The following is a 22,481-nucleotide window of genomic DNA, read 5'->3' as shown; positions in this document are numbered from 1 at the left end:
AAACTCAGACCAGGGCCCCCGTCAGAAAGGGAGTGAAGTCACATAAGGCATTCCGTACTGCCTTGAGATCCAAGTGATTTATCGACCACTGAGACTCCTGTTCCATTCAGGTGCCCTGTTTCAAGTGGAAATTGTAATGATCTCCCCAACCCGACTTGCTGGTGTTCATTGTCACCACCTTCCATTGTGTTATTGGAAAGGAAGATCTGATGGTCAAATGTCTAGGCAACAACCACCACTGCACACTCCATCTGGCAACCAGCATCCATAGAAAATGAAGGTTGTACTTCTGTGATTCCGGAGACCAGCAGCTGAGAAGAGACTCCTGTAATGGCCACATATGTGCTCTTGCCCATGGAACAACTTCCATCACTGTCATTGGCCCTAGAACCTAGACATACTCCCAGACCCTGGGCCTACCTTGACTGAGAAGACGACAAATCTATTGAACCAGCTTCAACCTCCTGCGTTCCATGAGAAAGATCATCTCCCTTGCTGTGTTGAATAGAACACCAGGTACTCCAGCATGTGCGATGGAGTTAGTCTGTTCTGCTCGAAACTGATCACCCAATCCAATGACTGTAGATGACAGACAACTTTGTCGGTCTCAGTCACCACCATGCTCTCTGAACAGGATGGCACACAATTAAGCCAGTTGTCAAGATTGGGGTGAACTCCAATTCCTTGGTGCCAAAAGAAGGCTGCCACCACCATCATAAACTTGGTAAAATGTTCTTGGTGCCGTGGCAACACCAAAGGGCAGATCCCTGACCTGGAAGTGACGGCTCAGCACCGCAAAATGTTGACACCTCCGATGCAGCAGCCATATTTTTGGTCCCTCACTCTTCAATAGTTTTCTTGCTCCACTTCTTACTGTTATCCAGTCCAATCACTGTTTGTATTTTGCTATGCTGATGACATTCAAATTCTCTACTCCATCCACTCTTCACAGTCTGATTTGTCTGAGCTCAAATTTTGTCTTTCAAGAGTTTCCACCTGGCTCCCACATCATCGTCTCTTTTTTTTTTTTATTATTGAGTTTATTAAGGAGAAAAGGAGATAACACATACACAGCAACATTTTCATCAACAGAAAAGGTACAAATAAGAACACAATAAGAATCTCTGAACTCATGTGCCTTCTCCGTATACCCAGCCCCTATCCCTAACCCACCCCTCTGCCCATCCCAACCCCCTCTCCCCCCCATACCCTAATCAAGAATCAAGTACTAGAGAATCAGGGTGTAAGGACCAAAGAACATAAGGGTCCCTTATACGATGATAAGCCAAAATGCGTCTACTATGCAGTGCTAACTTACGACATCAAATGAAGATAGTCCAATCTGTGCAAAACTACACGGTCCAGGTATAGTAGGCTGTTTCCACGCTGCCGCTAGAACAAGTTTACTGGTCACAAACACTTGAGTGACCAGTTGATGAGTACGAGACTTCACTCCCTGTGGCTTAACATGCAGGAGACAATGGTCTATTTTCATGGGATAGGAGATCTTAGTTAAGCTTAAAACAAATTTCAAAACATTAGTCTAGAATGTTTGAACTTGAGGGCAAGCCCACCAAACATGGCACATGTCCCCCACTAACCCACAATGGTGCCAGCATAGAGCAGAGTATCGTCTCTTTCTTAATTCTCAGAAATGTGAGGCTATTCATTTCCCCAATCCCTACTCTCCTACTCCTTCGTGTCCTTTTATCGATCAACATCCCCTGGCTTCTGTAGCTTAGGGGAGTGGACTGCCGACAGCACCGGTACATATTTTAAACATGACAGATCATGTGAAAAATAGGCACTGGCATCATCGGAAGTCCATTTGGGGGCGTGAATGCTTCCCTGGTGACCCATCTAGCTACACCTCTGCCTGGCTTTTCAAGAATCAGTGAAAATCCTTGGGGTTCATTTTGACAGTCGGGTCAATCAGATTAATGCTGTTCTCAAAGCTGGAGTGGAGGAGTAGCCTAGTGGTTAGAGCAGTGGACTTTGATCCTAAGGAACTGAGTTTGATTCCCACTGCAGTTCCTTGTGACTCTGGGCAAGTCACTTAACCCTCCATTGCCCCGGTACAAAAATAAGTACATAAATATATGTAAACCGCTTTGAATGTAGTTGCAAAAACCTCAGAAAGGCGGTATATCAAGTCCCATTTCCCTTTCCCTTCTTTCTTTGTGCTATATTGCATACATGCTCTCCATCCATGCTCTCTCTCATCTATTCACTCTCTTCTTGTCTCTCGTATTACTTATCTCAATTAGTGTAACTCTCTGTATGCTGGTTTACCACTTTATTTCTTAAAACGACTCAAACTAATTCAATACAAGGCTGTTTGTCAAAAGGCTTGGCATGATAGAGAAGACAATGTCACCCCATTGCTTTCCCAAGAACACTGGTTACCCTTGTCAGCACAAATCCAATTTAAACTCCTAATCCTGGTCTTTAAATCCTGTCTTCCTACTGCCCCAGACTATCTTTCCCTCTTCTTATACCCTATACTCCCTCTCATTCTCTTCACTCTGCAAATGCTGGTTTTCTTCAAATCCCTCCTCCATCTGTTATCCGACTTGACTTGAGTCTACCCGCACCTCAGCTATTAGTTAGGTTGGCCCCAAGCTCTGGAACACACTGTATTCACACCTTTGCTCTGAACACTCCTAACGCAAATTCAAATCTGCCTTGAAAACCCACCTTTGCAGCCTTGCCTACCCTGGTCACCACTAATCTATCTCCTTTTTCCAGCAGCCTGTCATTATTATTGTGAATCGCTTTGAAGCCTTATTTTGGCATTTGGCGGTATATCAAGTCTTGTAAAATAAATAAATAAAATTAATAACTTCTCCCGCTTGAACCGAGATTATGACTGCTCTTAATGTTTTCATGTGAATCTGGTACACTCAGAGGCAGCAGTTTAGACCTTTGAGATCTAAGACTGGATGAAAGGAGCCTAAGTAGACAGAGTATCTGCCTTGTCCTTGTTCGGCCTGGGGAACTGGAACAATGGTCCGGAGCACCAGCAAGGAATCTACAGTGGCCTTAATCTTGACCGCCTTGGTTCCATTTTGACAAGAAGACTTCAAGAAGAAAAGAGTGACCTGGGCAAGAGAACTCCAACCTGTAACCTCCTAAAGAATATCCAGAACCCCCTGGTCTAACATGATTTTGGCCCACACCTCACGAAACTCCCGAAGACATCCTCCCACCAGAGGAAGAGAAGACTGGACCAGTCTTGCATCATTGCGAAACTTGGGAGGCATTGGGTGCTCTAGCAGACTAAGAGGAGGACTTCAGGAAGATTGGAATGTCTGAAAGTGGGACTTCTGACCATATTGTTGACAACCAGGCCGGTACTGTCTGCTGTCTCAAAACTGAGAGCCCCCTGAAGATGGATAACCAGAACCCTTCAGCTTATCCTCCGGCAACTGCTGTAGCTTAGTTTCCCCCAGTTTTTTCACCAAGTTAGACAGATCTTCTCCAAATAGTCACTTATCTTGAATGGGAAGTTTAACTGGATGTGGCTTTGACACTGCATACAGTACCCAATGCCCAAACCAAAATTGCCGATGTATCATGAGAGTCAAAGACATACTGTGGCCTTAACCTGTAACACATCATAAATAGCATCGACCAAGTAGGCCAACTCTGCTTCCAGCTGGGCATTTTGATGCCTGTCTTGTGTTGCAGACTGCTGATGCCTCTTCAGATATGCTCTAGCCAGAAACATAAGAACATAAGAGTTGCCATACTAGGTCAGACCAATGGTCCATCTAGCTCAGTATCCTGTTTTCCAAACAGTGGCCAAGCCAGGTCACAAATACCTGGCAGAAACCCAATTATCAGCAACATGCTACCAATCCCAGGGCAAGCAGTTGCTTCCCCGTGTCTGTCTCAATAGCAGACTATGGACTTTTCCTCCAAGAATGTGTCCAAACCTTTTTAAAACCCAGATACGCAAACCGCTGTTACTACATATTCCGGCAATGAGTTCCAGAGCTTAACTATTCGTTGAGTGAAAAAATATTTCCTCCTATTTATTTTAAAAGTATTTCCATGTAACTTCCTTGAGTGTTCCCTAGCCTTTGTACTTTTGGAACGAGTTAAAAAAAATCAATTTATTCTACTCATTCTACACCATTCAGAATTTTGTAGACCTCACTCATATTTCCCCTCATCCATCTCTTTTCCAAGCTGAAGAGCCCTAACCTCTTTAGCCTTTCCTCATGTGAGAGGAGTTCCATTCCCTTTATCATTTGGGTCACTCTTCTTTGAACCTTTTCTAATTCCGCTATATCTGTTTTGAGATACGGTGACCAGAACGTAATGCAATACTCAAGGTGTGGTCGTACCATGGAGCGAAACAAAGGCATTATAGTATTTTCAGTCTTATTCACCATCCCTTTCCTAACAATTCCTAGCATCCTGTTTGCTTTTTTGGCCGCTGCTGCACACTGAGCAGAAGAGTTCAGTGTATTATCTACAAAGACACCTAGATCTTTTGCTTGAGTGCTGACCCCCAAGGTGGACCCTAGCATCAGCTAACAAGCTGCACACTGGCACTTGAAGGCCCAAAGAGACCACTTCAAAGGTCTGTTTCAGTGAGCTTTCTAACTTCCTATCATGTAGATCATTTAGGGCAATGCCCCCTTCCAACAGCAAGATGGTCATCTTAGTCACCGCCGTAGCAAGGGAGTCTACCATTGAAAGTTTTCTCCTCCAGAACCAATGGGTAGAGGAGAGTCATAGTTCTTCCCAATCTCAGCCCCACATCCGGTGAGACCCATTCTGCTGAAATCAGTTCTTGAATGTCTGGATGCATTGGGAAGGCCTTAGAAGGACCACTCATGATCAATGAAGATGGAACTCCTGACACCGAAGCAGAAGGCTCCTCAATGGAAAGCACTGCCAAGGTCATCCCCCTCCTCAGGACGGGGCGATCCCTCCTCTAATGGCTCCTTGAATAATGGCTCCTCTGATAGACTGAGACCACATCAGATAAGGAGTGAAAAGCAGAGATAGACTTCCAGGAGTGGAGCTGGAGGGGCAGTGGGGCGAGAAACTGAAGCACCTTACAGTAACTCTGACTGTCCCTGCCTCAGCAAGTAGGCCTGGTGTAAGAGCAATATAAACTAGGACTGCGGCTCGATTAAATTTTTTAATCGTGATTAATCTCACGATTAAAGGCAGGGCATACCCAGCAGTCCATTGGGGGGGAGGGGGGGGTGGAAACAGGGATGGATTGGGGGGGGGCATGCATTTATTCTGCCTCCCCCCCATATTAAATATCATACCTTTGCTGGTGGGGATGCCATAGCCCCACCATTCAAAGAAATTCACTGCCAAAGTGGCCCCCTTCCTCCTTGTGCTGTCTCAGGAGCGAGGAAATCAGCAGGGTCCCTCCAGCCGCCGATGACAGTGCTCCCCAAGCATGCTCAGTTCATCTGTACCTTGAAACACCAGCAAGTCTTCGACCCTGCAGCCCCAGCAGTCATACTCAACGGCTGCCTGTGGCCTGCACGGGTCTTTCCCTCTGACTTGTCCTGCCCTCTTCTGATGCAACTTCAGAGGGAAAGGCCTGGTGAAGGCCCCAGGCAGCCTTTTTGACTACAACTGCCACTGGCTCTGCAAAGCTGAAGACTTGCTGGCATTTCAGGCTACACTGAGTTGAGAGACGTTGGGGCTGAGTTGAAAGAGGTTGGGGGGGCGGAACCTGAGAGCCACAGGCAGTCCCAGAAGGGAGGGAAAGTTTCTGGACCACACATAGCAGAGGGAGGCAGAAGGCAGGCGGCACGTGGTTAATTATGAATGCCGATTAATTTTTTTAATCGGAGTTCATTAATACATTAATCGCAGCGTTGATCACAATTAAAGTGCAGACCTAATATAAACTTTGGAGAAAACAAAAATCCCAGTGCAGCTGAATGATCTTTCGAGCCCTGAAGTTATAAAATGGCAGCTGTGCTCCATGCATCATCAGAGAGAGGCTGTTCCTCATTACTAGTCGGCCCCAACAAAATGGCGCCCATTTCTGCACTGTCCTGCATTAAACTGTATACAGGTCCTTCTGGAGAGCCCAAAATCCCCAGAATATTTGGATGCTGCACCAAATCCAAAGACACGCTGTCACTGACCATTTCCACCATGTCTCACAAGACACCAGGCTTGCATTCACTGCAATGCCCACCACTAGCCAGTGGGTCCCACAGCGGGAAAACTGCTTAAGTACCTCTGCAGGAGTCGCCATTCACCCCAACTGGCACAAGCAGTCCCAAGTGGTGAGTCAGGAACCCTCCCGTGCACCAAGTAGAACCTGCAGCCCTCCAAGCAGTTCTGAGTCAGTTTAGTTGAACTTCCACTGCCGGTTGCTCTTCTCAAGCTCACAGTCTCAGCAAGTCTTACTCCAGATGAGAAAGAATCAGGACTGATAATCTGTCTCACACTTTCCCGTAAACCTCTTTCCTTCTCCTTTCTTTCTTTTAGGTTATTGTGCTGGAAAAGGAGAGTTCCACAGGAAAAAGGGGAGAGGTGAAGAGAGGGAAGAAGTAAATTCGTGGGGCAACAGGGATCTGAAGACCTTCAGGTGACTCTGTAGACTCAAGCCACTCCCAAAGCTCAGTTGATCAACCAGACCAGGAGTAAATCACTCAGGCCCTGATGATCAAAACTCTGGCGCTGTACAGGAAAATTATTGCCAGGGCAGCACAGCAAATGTACTCCCTAATGCTCAATGCTAATTATATGCAAAAATAGGCGTGCTGTTAGCTTTGGGCATTAGGGAGTTCAGGGGGAGACTTGTGCGTGGAGCATGCACTCAAGAGTTGTGCATATGCCCCAGGGAGCAGCCTGTGCTTTTTGGGTCCTAGCATTTGAGTACTGCCTTTCCTCAGCCCATGCAAGGAGTCTTTCTTACACTTCCCATAGTGCTTGGCTCCAGTGCCATCCCACAGATGTTCCAGAGACCTGCTGGAGGTAAGGGTAGATTTCAGAGGATCCGCAACAAGACACAGGAGAGAGGTAGGACAGCTGGTGAAAGTTTTAAATCATGCATCCTTCCTAGTTAGACCATTCCAGCTTCTACGTAATTTTCAGATTCAAATATTATTTATAGTAATGTTTTATCACAAGTACACCGCCACCCCCCCCCCCCCCATGTCTTACCATTCCCTTCTTTCTGGGTATATCCCCACTTTCACATAAAATAAAGGACTGATGGAAGACAATGACTTTAAACCATGGCTGCCAGCACACCGGTCTCCCTATTCCACCCCCCCCCCCCCCCCCCCCCATGGCTCGGCACAACCCTAACGCCGGCTCCAAACTTGTGTAGGGTTTGCTGCAGGAGGAGAGCCCTTGTTTAGTATGCACTGCCTGCTATTGGGGAGGAATACAGGATGAACGCTTTAGCATGCATTTGCATGCTAATTGTGCTCAGAGCCTGATTGCTCGTCATTTCATGCACTCGGCGGCTCTGAGCATTCGGTGCTAGCAAATGCGGGAGTTACTCCGGTGCTAATGGCCTCTAGTGCCCACATTTGCTTCTGAGCATTCGGGCCTCAGAACCAGAGGCCGAAAAGTGTGCCCATTCATTTATATACATTAAGGAAATATTTCATCATAAGTTGGTCTGCTTGTTGCTATTTCTTTGCCAAGAGAGATATGTCAGTTCAGTTTTCTATCCCCACCTACTGGTTGATGGAAACAACTATCCCACAGATTCTGGAATAGTGGAAAGCTATGTAAAGGAAACCACACTTTTTATTACCAGGGCACTGGGATGCTCCTCCTGCCACTGGGAGCAGATTTCAGCCATCATCCAGTGCTTCCCCTTTCTCCCAGCTTTCAACTTTCAGACAAGCATAATGCTCTTCTGTAATGCAATACAAGAATCTGACTGGCTGAAAAAGTTATCAACTATCTCACGGAAACAAGAGAGCTTATGAAAGGGTAGTCTACCTGGTACAATCTCAACACTCACTTTTTCCAGTTCACCTCATCTTTGCGGACATGCAATCTTTCAAACGTCACCAAGCCAGTAGGCACTGAAAGGAAGAGGTGCATTAAATTTAACAAATAGACAATAAGTAGGGTTGTGTAAGGGGAAGCAATGATTTCATAGAAGATTAATAATTCAACAGTGGGTCTCAGATATTGTGTCTGGCAGAAAGTTAGTGCAGAGGGGCTAAAACAGGGCACTACAGGAGGCCAGTGATCAGTATTCAGGGTCTACTAACTTAATCATCAAGGTACACCTAACTGCAGAGGTTGTAGGTAAACAGTCCACTGGCATGGACTAACTGGGCAGAGCTTCAATAAAACACTCCTTGTCACAGATGGCACTGCTCTCATACTACAACATATACATTTCCAGTTAATTTTATTTTAACCACTGACCTTTCAAAGATGGAAACTCCAGCCAAATCCAAAAATAAATCCTAGTAGTCTTCAGTTTTCCACATAGACAGTAGTGCTGCAAAAAGTGAGCTGAAACTAGTATTTTGCGGAACACAGTTAAAATATGAAGTTATCCAAAATACCTAGGATGGCAGCTTCACCTTTACCCAGCATCCTAAGCACCCAGGATAAAATCAAAATCTGGATGTGTCTCATAAAATGGTTACTACCAGGATTTTGTGCAGCTGGGGTGCTGGTTCCAAATTTTGTGCACTGTGGCATTAGCCCTAGCTCATCCTGTAGGAGAACACTATACAAGCATCCAAATAACGTTTAGTGTGAGAAAGTGCAAAGTGATGCATGTGGGAAAAAAGAACCCAAACTCTAGCTACGCGATGCAAGGTTCCATATTAGGAGTCACTGCCCAGGAAAAGAATCTAGGTTTTATGATTGATGATACGTTGAAACCCTCTGCTCAGTGTTCAGCGGCAGCTAAGAAAGCAAACAGAATGTTAGGAATTATTAGGAAAGGAAAGGAAAATAAAAATGAGACTGTTATAATCCTTTGTATCGCTCAATGGTGCAACCACACCTCAAAAACTGTGTGCAATTCTGATCACTGCATTTCAAAAAAGGTACAGCAGAATTAGAAAATGTATAGAGAAGGCCGATGAAAATGATAAAGGGAATGGAATGACTTCCCTACAAAGAAAGGCTAAAGAGGCTAGGGCTCTTCAGCTTAGAGCTGGGGGTGGGGGGGGGGGGGAATATGACAGCTCTCTATAAAATACTAGCTCTCTATAAAATACTGAGTGGCGTAGAACAGGAAGACGTGAATCACTTGTTTACTCTTTCCAAAAATACTAGGATTAGGGGGTACGCAATGAAGCCAAGTAATAAAGACTGGAGAAAATATTTCTTTATTCATCCTATAATTAAACTCTGGAATTCATTGCCAGAGGACGTGGTAAAAGCAGTTAGCTTAGCAAGGTTTAGAAAATTAGATAATTTCCTAAACGAAAGGGAAAAGGGATGGGCCTTGATATACCACCTTTCTGTGGTTACAATCAAAGCGGTTTACATATTATATACAGATATTTATTTTATACCTGGAGCAATGGAGGGTTAACTGACATGCCCAGAGTCACAAGGAGCTACAGTGGGAATTGAACCCAGTTCTCCAGGATCAATGTCCACGGCACTAACCACTAGGCTACTCCTCCATAAGCCATAATTAAGATGGACTTAGAAAACTCCACTGCTTATTTCTAGGATAAGCAGCACAAAATCTGTTTTACTGTTATGGGATCTTGCCAGATACTTGTGACCTGGATTGGCCACTGCTGGAAATAGGATACTGGGCTTGATGGACCTTTGATCTATCCCAGTATGGCAACACTTATGTTATGTTTTTATGTATGGCATGAGCCCAGAACCTTTATACCAAACCTCTGGGGCCACAACCAAATACTACAATGTGGGTAATCTCAAGTATGATAGTCAGCTCCACTGGACTGGCCTCTATCTCCTCTCCAATGTGAACAGGAATCAAAATTTCCATACAGGATGATTTGTAGAACCCTTCTAGATCAAGATTACAATCTAGGAAGTCCATTTAGTTTATAGCAGTATTTTGGAGGATTTTAATAGAAATAATCAATAGCATACTCTGGAATAATCCGAAATGCACCTCACAATGGATCCTAATTAATAGTACCTAGGTTTTAACTGGTGATGAAAAACTGGTGCACGTTCAGTTATATATGACTACAACAGGAAAGATGTGCCCAGAAACTCTTCAACTGGAAAATGAAAAACCACATATCATATGTGCTCGTTTTACCTTAAGTGTTTAAGCATATTGTTAGAGAAGTTAATAAACTGGCTTCGAGTCAAATGAAATCACAAACTTGGATACAGAGCTATGAATGGATCATTCCTAATTAAATCAATTACAGTGTACATTCAAAGAAGAAACAGACTAGGTCTCAGACACTTTACTAACCTCAGGGATTAATGCGCCATCTCAGGGACTCAGGGTCAGTTGCATCTCTAGACAGAAGTTTGAAATGGGGGGGGGGGGGGGGGGGCCAACAGAAGCACAATGGAGCAAGCCAAAGTGATGTTTCCACACATTATGGTACTGCTACCTGAATAAGTGTCAATGATTGGGGCTAGTCATCGATTTTCAGTGGCATTATCTGGAGAATGCTGCTGAAAGTCACTGAAGACTTCTCCAGTGCCATCTGGATAGTGCCAGGTTGGTCCATGGGCAGAACAGGGGCAGTTCCTAGAGTTATCCAGTTAGAAGTGATAATGATATGGATAAAGCTAAGACAGCCTTTTTGCAGATAGCACCGGCACTGACCACCCTATCCAGATATTCAGTTCCTGCCAATATCTGGATACCAGCATTGAATATCTGGATTTATTTCACCTATGGAAGAAGCGGCATTTAAAAAAAAGTAAAATGAATAAATAAAGCTGACAGCCCTGGCTGAATATTGGTTCAAAAGTTCAAAATGCATTAAAGTAGGCATTTGTTTAACTGATCTACATAATATACTATACACGTTAACATGAAAAAAGAAATATTCAAATAGTAATTAAGAATAAGAAAACAAGAGAGTGTTGATCACATAAGTCTTCATACCTTTTGTCATAGCAAACACAAATAAGCTCTATTTCCAAGAAGTGCCTTGTGAAGGTTCATAATAAGTAACACAGAGCCTCCCTGTGTCCAATCACAGTAGCTGATTCAAATACTTTTGGACGAAGAATCAAACTGTTTCTGTTGTATAAAGTGATGCAAAGGTCTAAATATACTGAACATGAAGCTGCTGAAAGAAGTCCACAAGAATTATTCAATGATATAGATTTGGAGAAAAGTTATGAGAATTTTTAATGTGTTTGAATATCACTTCAGGCATCATCAAGTGGAAACAGTTTGGTACTGGAATGCCTCCGACTCCATCAGGCCTTCCCTCTGAAGTAAGTACTGTGGGTTAAAGATACTGCTGGGAAAGGTCACTGAAGCTTAAGCTTACTTTAAGAGAACTCCAGTGGTTATCAGCTGAGAATGGGAAATTGTTGACTGTTTATTATTTTTATTTAATTTTTTCTATTGAAAAGCACATTCGAATCAGGGCATAAGAGGATACAAGCAAGCATGAATCAGAGGAGGGCCTAGTTTCTTATAGCCACACCTCCGCACCAACATAATGTGCCCTTACACAAGGAGCACCCCCCCCATGCCCACCCTCAGTTTGATTTTATGTTGTAACATGTTGTATTAAGAACTCAACTTAGTAAAACAAATCCAAGCAGATAATAGTAAAAATATCACGAATTGCAAAATGCACACTAACAGGGAGGAACAGAATGGACAAGCATATAAACAAGGGGTCCGGCATCAAAACATTCTCCAATTGAAATCTCCCCCCCCCCCCCCCCCCACTCCCATCTAACAGTAAACCGCTCAGAATCCAGCATGAGTGAGAGCCTAGCAACCATGAAAAAAAAGGCTATTGCCAAGGAAACCATACAAACCTCCTGTGCCCCTATAGGGAGTTCACTACAAAGCTTCAGGCCCTCGGCGCCAAAGACTGGATATACGGCCCCCAAATATGAAAGGAAACATTTTCTTCATCAGGGGGAAGAAACTGCCCCTCTACGTTCCAGTAGCCTGAGGTCATGGAACTTGTTACACCAGTGCCAGTGGTCTGGAAATTGTTGACCATTTAATAATTTTAAGAATATTCCACTAATGTGGCTGTTTGGGAAGGTGGCAAAAAAGAAGCCACTACTGAAGAAAAAAACCCCATATGATTTGCTGCATAGCATTTGCAAAACAATCAATCAAGGGGGAACTGCACGCACGTGGGAGAAGGTTTTGTGATCCGAGACCAAAACGGAATTTTTGATCTCCAAGCTAAACAGTATGTGTGGGATGAAACAAAGCACAGCACATCACCCTGCTAACACCATCCCTTCAGTAAAGCATGGTGGTGGCAATATTATGTTGTGGTGATGTTTTGTAGCAGCGAGAGTAGGGAGGCTTGTGAAGGCCATAAAGTATAGGCAGATCCTGGAGGAAAACCTAATCCTGTCTGCCATACACAGGCATAACAATGATCCTAAGAACAAGAAAAAGCAACAATGGAACAACAACAATGGAGCAACAGTGAGAAGAAACAGAACATCTTAGAATAGCCCAGTCAAAGCCCAGACCTAAATACAATAGAAAATCTGTGAAAAGACTTGAGGATTGCAGTCCACAGATGATCCTCAGCCAACTGGACATAGCTTGAGCCTATTCTGTTAAGAAGAATGTGCAAATACTGCTCAATCCCACTGTGCAAAGTTGGCAGACCTGTATCCTAAATGACTCATGGCTGTTATTGTTGCAGATGGCGATTCTGAGCCAAGGGGAATGAAGACTTGTGCGATCATAGTCAACATTAGTAAACAATGGCACATAGAGACCAGTGTGGTCTATCCAGCCTGCTCAGACAAGTGGTTAACATTGTATCTGCCACTCTATATAGGTTACCCTTCCATGTCTTTGTTTAGGGTTTCTTTCAACTGCTGCTCTGTGCTTCTTACTTCCTCCCCCGTGTCTTTCATGAAGTGCAAAAAAAATCATTTAACTTTTGCTCTACACTTGGTTTCCATTCTCTTGCCATTTAAGGATCCTCTGTTTATCCCACACATTTTTGAATTCCATCATTTTTTTTGTGTCTCCATTGAGAAGACACTCCAGACATTCACTACCCTTTCTGTGAAAAATATGTCCTATTGTTGCTTTTAAGTTTGCCTCCTTACAGCTTTATTTCACATCTTCAAGTTCCACAGCTTCCCTGTCGTTGGATAAGATTAACTGGTTCATTAATACCTTTCAAGCATTTAAAATGTTGGTATGATTATCTTCCCTGCCCTTCCTCTCCTCTAGGGTATACTAATTTAGGAATTCAAGTCTCTTCTCATACGTCTTCTGCTGCAGACTACATACTATTTTGGTCACTTTCCTTTAGACTGCTTTCAGTGTCTTTTTATCCTTAATGAAACAAGATCTCCAAACCTGAATGCACTCCAAGTGAAACTTCACCAATGACCTGAGATTATCATCTCCTCCTTTCTGCTGGTTATTTCCTTCTCTACACACTCTAGTATCCTTCTGGCTTTTTGGCATCTCTTTGCCATATTGTTTCTTGACCTTGAGATCCTCAGACACCATCACCCAGAAGTCTTTCTATTTCACAACTTCATACTTTATTGTATCTTAAGAAACAAAGAACTGTTTACTTTAAACCCTTCATACTGTACAAGGAAAGACTGGCTTCAGTTAAACAAGGGCATGATGACAGGGACTTGTAATTCTTATTATTATGCTTGAGGTTCACAAACTTTTTTTTCTCAGCACTATAAATATTCAAATTCACTTCTTCAAATGACAGCAACACAATATCTTTCCACTGCCAGGCACTTTGTGAATAACATACACTTCTACAAGACATGCCACAATAACATTAACTCCCATGATTCAAGTAGCAATAACCTTACTTATGAAAAAACACCATGGTAAATATGAAAAGTCCTACATCTTAACAAGTCAGACTGCTACACTTCTCCAGATTATTTTTTTTAAAACTGGTATCTTTTCCCTTAGGCCGTGGACTTATAAGATCTAGAGATCCATACCGATTAATCCTCCCTTCCTTTTCAGGAATCTGATATAAAAGGATTCTAAAGGATTCTTTTAATTATCAGACTTTTGTTACTATTGGATCTACGTGCTTCTTTATCTTAGTTTTCATTTCAAAAGGCTTTGAAAACGTATTTATATAAAAAAAATTTTTTGGAGAGTCGAGGGTCACGTGATGTCATGCTGAGAGAGCAGACACAAGTGGGAAGAGCTCCCACCTCGTATCGCCAAAACTCACCCTTCTAAAGCATTTTGTGGGAACCAAAAGCTGGGCTTGAAGGGCACAATTCCTTCTGAAACATACGCAGAAGCAGAGAAGCTGTTTGCCCGCATTTATGACTACAAAAATGGCTCGCACGGAAAAGGAGAAGCTAGCGAGGTGTGACTCCAAGATGACAGCGGGAGGCGAAGGAGGCCCCTCCTCGGTCAGTTCCGCATGGGTGTCCGAAATTGTTACAGAGGTAAAACAAGCTATCGATGACTCCCTAGATAAAAAAATGGAAGTAGTTTTGGATAAATTGGACAGTGTTGATGGGAGCCTGGAAGCCTTGAAAGGGGAGTTCTCGGCTTATTGTCAGCGGGTTTCTGACCTGGAAGATCAGGTGCAACAGCTTACAACCCTGACAGCTACATTACAGGATAAACTGAGACCTCTTGCGGATAAGACGGATGAAATGGAGAATCGCTCCCGAAGAGGGAATCTGCGGCTAGTTGGCCTTCCTGAGGCTATACCAGAGGCGGAATTGAGGAAGTTTCTGGAGACATGGCTGATCTATGCCTTGTGGCTGCAGCCGCCAGCAGGCCCTCTACGCATAGAACGGGTGCATAGGCTGGGACCTAAAAGATCAGCAGAGGAACATTCACATGCTGTAATCTGCAAGATTTTGAACTATGCACATAAGATGGACATTTTGACAGCGATCAGAGCGAAAGGTCCCTTAACATATGAAAATAGAACAATTTTATGTTTTCAAGACTTCTCAGCCAGGGTCTCGAACTTAAGAAAGGCACATGCCCGTTTGTGCGGATCTTCACTGACTCCATATCCAATTTGCACTGCTTTACCCGACATGCCTCAAGGTCTTCATGGAGGGCAAAACTCATTTTTTTTATTCTCCTGAATCGGCTAAATCATTTCTCCAGGGGTTGCCTGTTTCAGCCAGTCCCTAATGCTACAGTGTGGAAAGACAGTATGTGGATTGTGGAATCTATATTGCTGACGAATGTTGCTTGCTACCAGATTGTGGACTTTTCGCTGAAGCGGTTTTGTCATGGACTGCTTAAGAGTTGAGGGTATCGATCTTGAAGAGGGCGCATACCCCGGGTGTATGGACCCTCACCAAGGCCATAGCTAATGTGCTTTAACTATGTGGAGGGGCATAATCGAACGCGAACGCCCATCTCCATGGGCGTCTATGTCTGAAAACGGGTATGTGAAGAGGCGGGACAGACCGTATTTTCGAAAAAGATGGGCGTCCATCTTTCATTTCGAAAATACGGTTTGGACGGACCAAATGCCATGGATTTGGTCCTGAGATGGGCATTTTTGTTTTTTAGCGATAATGGAAACTAAAAACGCCTAGCTCAGAAACGTCCTAATCCAAGCCATTTGGTCATGGGAGGGACAAATGTACAACAATACCATAGCTCTTAGGGGTGAAGGGGGCAACTACATGTGGGTACAGTGGGTTTTAGAGGCCTCCCATTTACCACCACAAGTGTTATAGGTGGGGGGGGGGGGGGGTGGGCCTGGGTCTGCCTGCCTGAAGTGCACTGCAGTACCCACTAAAAGTGCTCCAGGGACAGGACTTGTTGCTGCTGTATAACCTTGGCACAGCAGTTCACACCTGAAGACTAATCTCGCTGAAAACGTCCTTTATTTGAATAAGCCCGTTTACTCACAGTTAACTGCAGATCAGAGGTTGTGCCCCACTGGCAACGAGTCTCGCTGGTACTGAGATTAGCAGTAGGTCCGAGCTGGCAGAATGGTGTACAATGCCCTCTTTCAGCAATATTCAAGGTAAGAACTAAGTGCTGTAACGTGGGTAACACATGAAAGGGATCTAAAAGTGTCTTACACAAATGGCCACTACCTCATGGACTACCGGAAACAAAACAGGGCACACTCTGACCCAGTAAGCAGAGGGAAAAGCACCATGGGAGTAGAGCCTACCAACTACCAACATCGTGAGCATTTAACACAAGCTAGAGGAATCATGGAGGCCAATACCCTACACCCACCACAATGCATTGCTGATGTGACTCTGCAGTGCCCTTAACAGAAAAGGTGTCACACTCACCCGAGACCCACATCAGAACCAGGGAAAGGCTGTCAGAGGATAGAACACATTCTGCTGTCATGGAGGTGGGTACGGCATTTGAGGCTGGCATACAGGCTGGGAAAAAAAGTTTGTAAAGTGTTTTTTTTTTTGGTGTGAGGGGGTTAGTGATCACTGGGGGAGTCAGGGGAGGTGATCCCCGATTCCCTCCGGTGGTCAGCTGGTCAGTTGGGGCACTTTTTTGGGACTTGGAACTAAAAAAAGGGTCCAAATAAAGCGGACCAAATTCTCGTCAAAAACGCCCTCCTTGTTTCGATTATCAGCTAAAGACGCCCATCTCTCCTCCGTCGATAACCACGCCCCAGTCCCACCTTCGCCACGCCTCTGACATGCCCCAACACGCCCCCCGTGATCTCTGTTCATCTCTGTGACGACTGCAGTTGAGGACGCCAAAAATCGGGTTTCGATTATACCGATATGGGCGTCTAACTTTCGATAATGAGGCGGTTAGTGCATCTTCAGGCTCTCATAGAGGGCACATCGCACTTTGTGTAATTCACCTGGTTAGGCTGAGTTGTTTCGCCAGGGTTTGCAACCTCAGCCAACCCCTATTGCTATCATGTGGAGAGAGCCTGTGGATTGTGGGGTTTACCTGGTTGATGAATGGTGCTGGGCCTCGGTGGGTGCACATCTCACTGGAGTGGGCCTATGATTGGAAGACTTAGACTATTATAGCTCAGCCATAAGGACCACATACAAAGACTCTGCTTCTATGTTTAGTTTTAGCCTTGCTGTCAATCTGTAGGGGCTAGGTAGGGATTTATTTGGTCTCTAAGCCCTTTGTCTCGAAGGAGGGTCATGTATCTTTTTTCTTTATTACTCCTGTAAGATATGGGAATGTGAAAAAGAGTAGCGTGTGTTTTTTTTTTTTTCTCTTGTGTGTGCAAGTGTGTGGTTGGAGGGGCGTTAGAAGGGGGAGGGGGATTGAGTATGTAAGTTCAGTGCTGGGGGGTTTATAGGGGGAAGATAACATGGTTGCAATGCTTTTTTTTTTTTAAGGTGGTTGTGTGTGTGTATGTTAGAGGGGAGAGGGTTGTTCGAATGTGAGGTTTTGGTATGTAGAGGAAGTAGAGAGTTTGGGGTGGGATGGTAGGAAGGGGACATGGAATTGATTATCTATTTGTGCTGGTTGATATATAAATGTTTGCGGTTTGTAAGTTAAGGGTTTGCATATTGATTTACTAGGTGGGATGATGTTCTCACTTGTGCAAATACAGGGTTTTTTTTGTTTTTATTTCTCTGGGATATTGGTGTTCCTTTCCCTGGATATTGTGATGATAAAGTGAATAATTTTGCTTATGGTTCATTTTGAGCTATGATCAAGGAGGATGGGGAAGGCGATCCGGGGGAGGGGGGAGAGTCCCACACTGACCTTTGTCCATCAGGTGTGTTGGACAGTCTAGGGTAGGGGGGGTTTGTGGAGGGCAACTTTCTAAGAGGGTGGGATTTTGGTTTTGTTTGATGAGGTTTTTTTGTGGAGATGGGAGGTTGGGAAGGGGTTTTTGGTGGGGGGCTTTTTACTTTGTGTTGTTTGAGTGGGGGGGATCCTTCTGGGAGACGAGATGTGCGCGGTGGGGAATTAGGTGGTCAGTCGCGAGGTTGTGGTTGGGAGGCCGCTCGCTGGGATGGCCCCCTAGCGGCTATGGGTCAATGGACTCTGTTTTCTTTATATTGGATTAGATTATATGATGGGGATTAAATTGATATCCTGGAATGTTAATGAGGTGTCCTCGCCTATTAAGAGACAGAAAATTTTGCAAACCCTAAATCGTCATAAAGCAGACATTGAGTCATATTTTCAAAGCACTTAGCCTTCCAAAGTTCCATAGGTTTCTATGGAATTTTAGAAGGTTAAGTGCTTTGAAAATATGCCTCATTGTGTTCCTGCAGGAAACTCAACTTTCGACTGTTGAGCATTTGAAGTTCAAACGTTGGTGGGTTGGACAGGTTGCAGAGTTGCCTGCTGTGAATCGTAAGTCTGGACTCCTGGTGCTTTTTCGGAAGGGACTGGATTTAGTTCTGCATGAGACATGGAGGGACCCTCGGGGAAGATTTTTGCTTCTCAAGGCATCCCTTAATAAAAAGCCTTTATTACTATGTAATGTGTATGGGTCCAATGTATATGATCATAAATGGGTGAGGGGACTGTTATGTAAGGTAGTGGATATGGTGGACCTACTAATTGTTATGGGAGGTGACTTTAATATGGTCTATGAGCCCTATTTGGATAGATCCCGGGATGTAGAGAGGGGTAGAGGATCCTCAGCTAGGGGTATCCCACTACTATGTTCCAGTCTGGACCTTTTGGATGTATGGCGAGCTCTGCATCCTTTGGATCGAGATTACACACACCTATCGAGGGCGCATGGCTCGCAGTCCAGAATTGATTATTGGCTTCTTTCTACTGGGCTGTTTTCACAAGTGTTGGAGGCTGGGATTGGCCCATATAGTGTATCAGACCATGCCTTTGTGTGGTGTTCCTTAAAGTTTGGGGACTCTGGAGATCAACAATTTATTTGGCGTTTTCCCCATAAGTTACATTGGGATCCCCGGTTTAGAAAGCAGTTACTGAAGAAGTGGGCATATTATCAGTTTCACAATGAGGAATTTAGGCATCGGCCGCTTTTATATTGGGAGGCAGCTAAAGCTGTGCTGCAAAGGGAAATTTTGGCATATTCTTCCTTTCAGTGGAGATCTAGAGACAGGGAGATTCTGAGATTAGAAAAACAGTTAGTTAAGGCAAGAACCCAGTATGGGAGGAGTCCGACTACCCACGTCCGTAACTCACTGATTGCGCTTCAGACAACTCTGAATGAACTGCTGCATGAAAGGGCGATGAAGTCAGTAAAGTACTAAAAGTATCATGGAAATAAATCGGGAAAGCTCATGTCCAATCTGATTAAACAATCGGGGGGACTCGTATTATTGCTCACATATAAAAGGAAGATGGCTCATTAGTAAGATCTGATCGGGAAATAGCAACAGCTTTTAGTCATTACTACCAACAGTTGTACGGACGTCCGCAGGAGACACCTATGGATGGAGATTTATATTTAGAGAACCTGGATTTTACCAAGGTTGAATGAGAGGGAGGTAAATAAACTTAACATGCCAATAATGGAAGAGGAGGTGGCTCTGGTGATTCAGCAGAGTGCTTTATTTAAGACCCCAGGACCAGATGGCTTTAGAGCTGAATTTTATAAACTTTTGTCTCCTTCAATTGTTCCAACCTTGCAGTCCTTCTTTACACAGTTTGTGGCAGAGGGAACCCTTCCACAGTCTCTTCAACTAGCCCAGATAGTGTTATTATTAAAACCAGGGAGGGATCTGGTAAAGCCCTCTTCCTATAGGCCTATCTCTCTCTTGAACACAGAAACCAAATTATTTGCGAAAATCTTGGCTAATCCCGAAGCTGATCTCGCAACAGCAGGTAAGATTTGTTGCAGGGCGTACAATAACACATAACATGCGTAAGCTTCTCATCTCAATGGAATGCGTGAAAAAGATAGCTGAGCCTTCCTTGTTGGTGAGCTTCAACGCAGAGAAGGCGTTTGACCGTGTTTACTGGAAGTTTCTTTTTACTGTTCTGCATAGATATGTTTTTTTAGGTTTCTTTTTGGAGGCGCTTTAAGCGCTTTATAGCTCTCCCCGTGCGCAGATCCAGGTAAATGCTGTTCTATCTTCGGAGTCTGAAATACATCGAGGCAATAGGCAGGGCTGCCCTTTGTCCCCATGCTTTTGTGTTATCTATGGATCCTTTGATTAGGGATATTATGGGGAACCCTAATTTTAAAGGAATAAGAATAGGTCCTCATGAATTCAAAATTTCAGCATTTGCGGATGACTTGCTGGTGCATGTTGTGGAGCCTCAGACTTCACTAGAGACTGTGATAGAGAGTTTTGTAGAATATGGGGACTGTTCGTGTTTCAGTCTTAATTTAGATAAATTTATAGCGATGCTTACTTACTATGTCGTCTGTTCAGGAGAATTGGGTGGGCTCATTCCCATTGCAAAGGGAAACTACTTCGTTTTGGTATTTGGGTATTCAGTTGCCTCGCAACACTGGTATGCTTTATAAGGCAGATGTAACAGTCTTGTTGGATTATTGTAAGACTGCTATGGTATTATTCCCGAAATGGTTGTATATCCTCCAAGTATTACCTATTAAGTTATTAAAACATGATCTTAAGGCATTACAGAGGATGCTATCTCATTTTTGCTGGGTGGGTCGGAAACCGAAGATGCCCTTTAAGCAGTTAATTGGTTCTTGGAAATATGGAGGCCTGGGTCTCCCCAACTTATCTCTGTATAATTATGCATGCTTACTTCATCATTTGGGGGATTGGGTACTGGAAGAACAAGGTTATACTCCACGAGAGTATGAGGAGGTGCTTTACTCTCCTTGGCATGTGCTTTACTCTTCTTGGCATGTCAATTCTCTCCTGCACTGCTCCTCGAGATCCCTCCCACCGTGGCTGTGGCATAGTTTGTTACTCAGATCGTTGTGTCAGCTTGGCAGTTCCTGATTTTGCGGTTGGGAGGTCAGCCTGACATTTCAGACCAGCTTCCACGTGGAGGCAATTTGCAGTTTTCTCCTGGGAGAGAGAACGCAAGCTTCACTTGTTGGGTGAACAAGGGAGTTTTTTTGCTGCAACACGTTTTAGATTCTAAGGGTAGGTTGTTCTCTTGGGAGATCCTGTTAACAAAGGGGTTTGCAGAGACACGGGATTTGATAGCTTATCTTCAATTACGTCATTATGTGCTTTCTTTAGATCAGGTTGCCCTTGTCTCATCTTTGGGTGCATGACTGCAGACATTCTTTGATAAATTTCGGGATGGGTGTCTCTCAGTTTCTGGTTTGCATAAAGCTTTACAGTCGAGCTCCCAGGCTCGGACTTATGATGACCTTACTGCTAGGTGGGGTCGGGACTTGGGGAGGTCAGGGTATCGCCATAGAGCCTTTAAAGCTTATCAAGCGGATCCCTAAGATCTCGGTAAACGTTGAATTACGAGAGTGTCAATTTCGGACTCTATATAGGGCATATTTTACCCAGGAATTAATGTTTAAGGTAGGGGCGGTAGAGTCTCCGATTTGCCAGAAATGTCAGCAAGGGCCTAACTCATTTTTCCATGCCTTTTGGGAATGTCGGAGGGTAAGGGTCTTTTGGAGAGCTATTTTAAATTACTTGGGGAGGCTGTTGGGATTGCGACCCACCGTTTTTTCCTGCAGCTATATTATTGGATAATTAAGAAGTTTTTCGTATCCGCAATCACTCACACATATTGTTTCTTCGGAAAGGTGGGGTTCTGGGCAAAAAAGTGATCCTCGGGGTCTGGGTTGGGGAGGAAGCTCCATCATTTTGGGCATGGAGAAATCGATTGCACGCCTTGATGTTTCTAGAGCGACAATATGCTAGGCAAGCTCCTAGAAGATTTAAAACCTTTCATGCAGTGTGGGATATATATGTTGAGTCTCTTCCGCATTGAGCCAGGAGTCTGCTGCTAAATTCTCTTTAGTTTAATATTTGACTTGATGAGGGTCGGGTTGCCCCATTCAATATCAGGAATGTTTTTGCCTGGTGGGTGTAGAGGATTTGAGCCGCGCATGTCCCGTCCTGATGGGAGCCCCCCCCCCTCTTTCTTTCTTTTTTTTTGGAGGGATTTGAACTGTTCAATTAAGAATTTGATGACGGTTTTCAGTCTGTAACAAATGTTGAAGTTTCTTAAACTGACCGATTGTAACCAGTTGCTACGTTATCTAGCGCATGGTTTGTATTGCATTTGTCATCAATAAAAAATTGTTGAACACTAAAAAAAAAATTGTGGTGTAATGATTTTAATATTTTAGTTTTGCAAATCTGTATATGTATTCTTTTGCTGGTCCATTGCCTTTTTCACTCTGTTACCTGCTTTAAACCTCTATTGGTTGGGACAATAGTTGGGAGTCCGTGGGATACAAGAATCACATTACATTACACTATAGACCCCTACAGAAACACTACAAGCTACCAGAATTCTTCACCTCAGCCACACATGCATAACA

At 44.1% G+C, this 22,481-nt stretch overlaps 1 protein-coding gene across 1 annotated transcript in view; it reads right to left on the bottom strand.

Annotated features, from left to right (window-relative positions):
- The window catches only part of LOC115469267 (poly(ADP-ribose) glycohydrolase-like), an 84,812-nt gene that overhangs the window by 23,654 nt on the left and 38,677 nt on the right, over positions 1 to 22,481 (bottom strand). The window contains exon 9 of the mRNA XM_030201745.1: positions 7,979 to 8,042. Coding sequence (XP_030057605.1) covers positions 7,979 to 8,042 — 64 coding nt within the window. The remainder of the gene's footprint in view (positions 1 to 7,978; positions 8,043 to 22,481) is intronic.

The sequence above is a fragment of the Microcaecilia unicolor genome, chromosome 4 (genome assembly GCF_901765095.1).
Source record: "Microcaecilia unicolor chromosome 4, aMicUni1.1, whole genome shotgun sequence".
Taxonomy (NCBI): Eukaryota; Metazoa; Chordata; class Amphibia; order Gymnophiona; family Siphonopidae; genus Microcaecilia; species Microcaecilia unicolor.
Note: the sequence above shows the minus strand (reverse complement) of the source record. Positions and strands in the feature narration are given on the sequence as shown.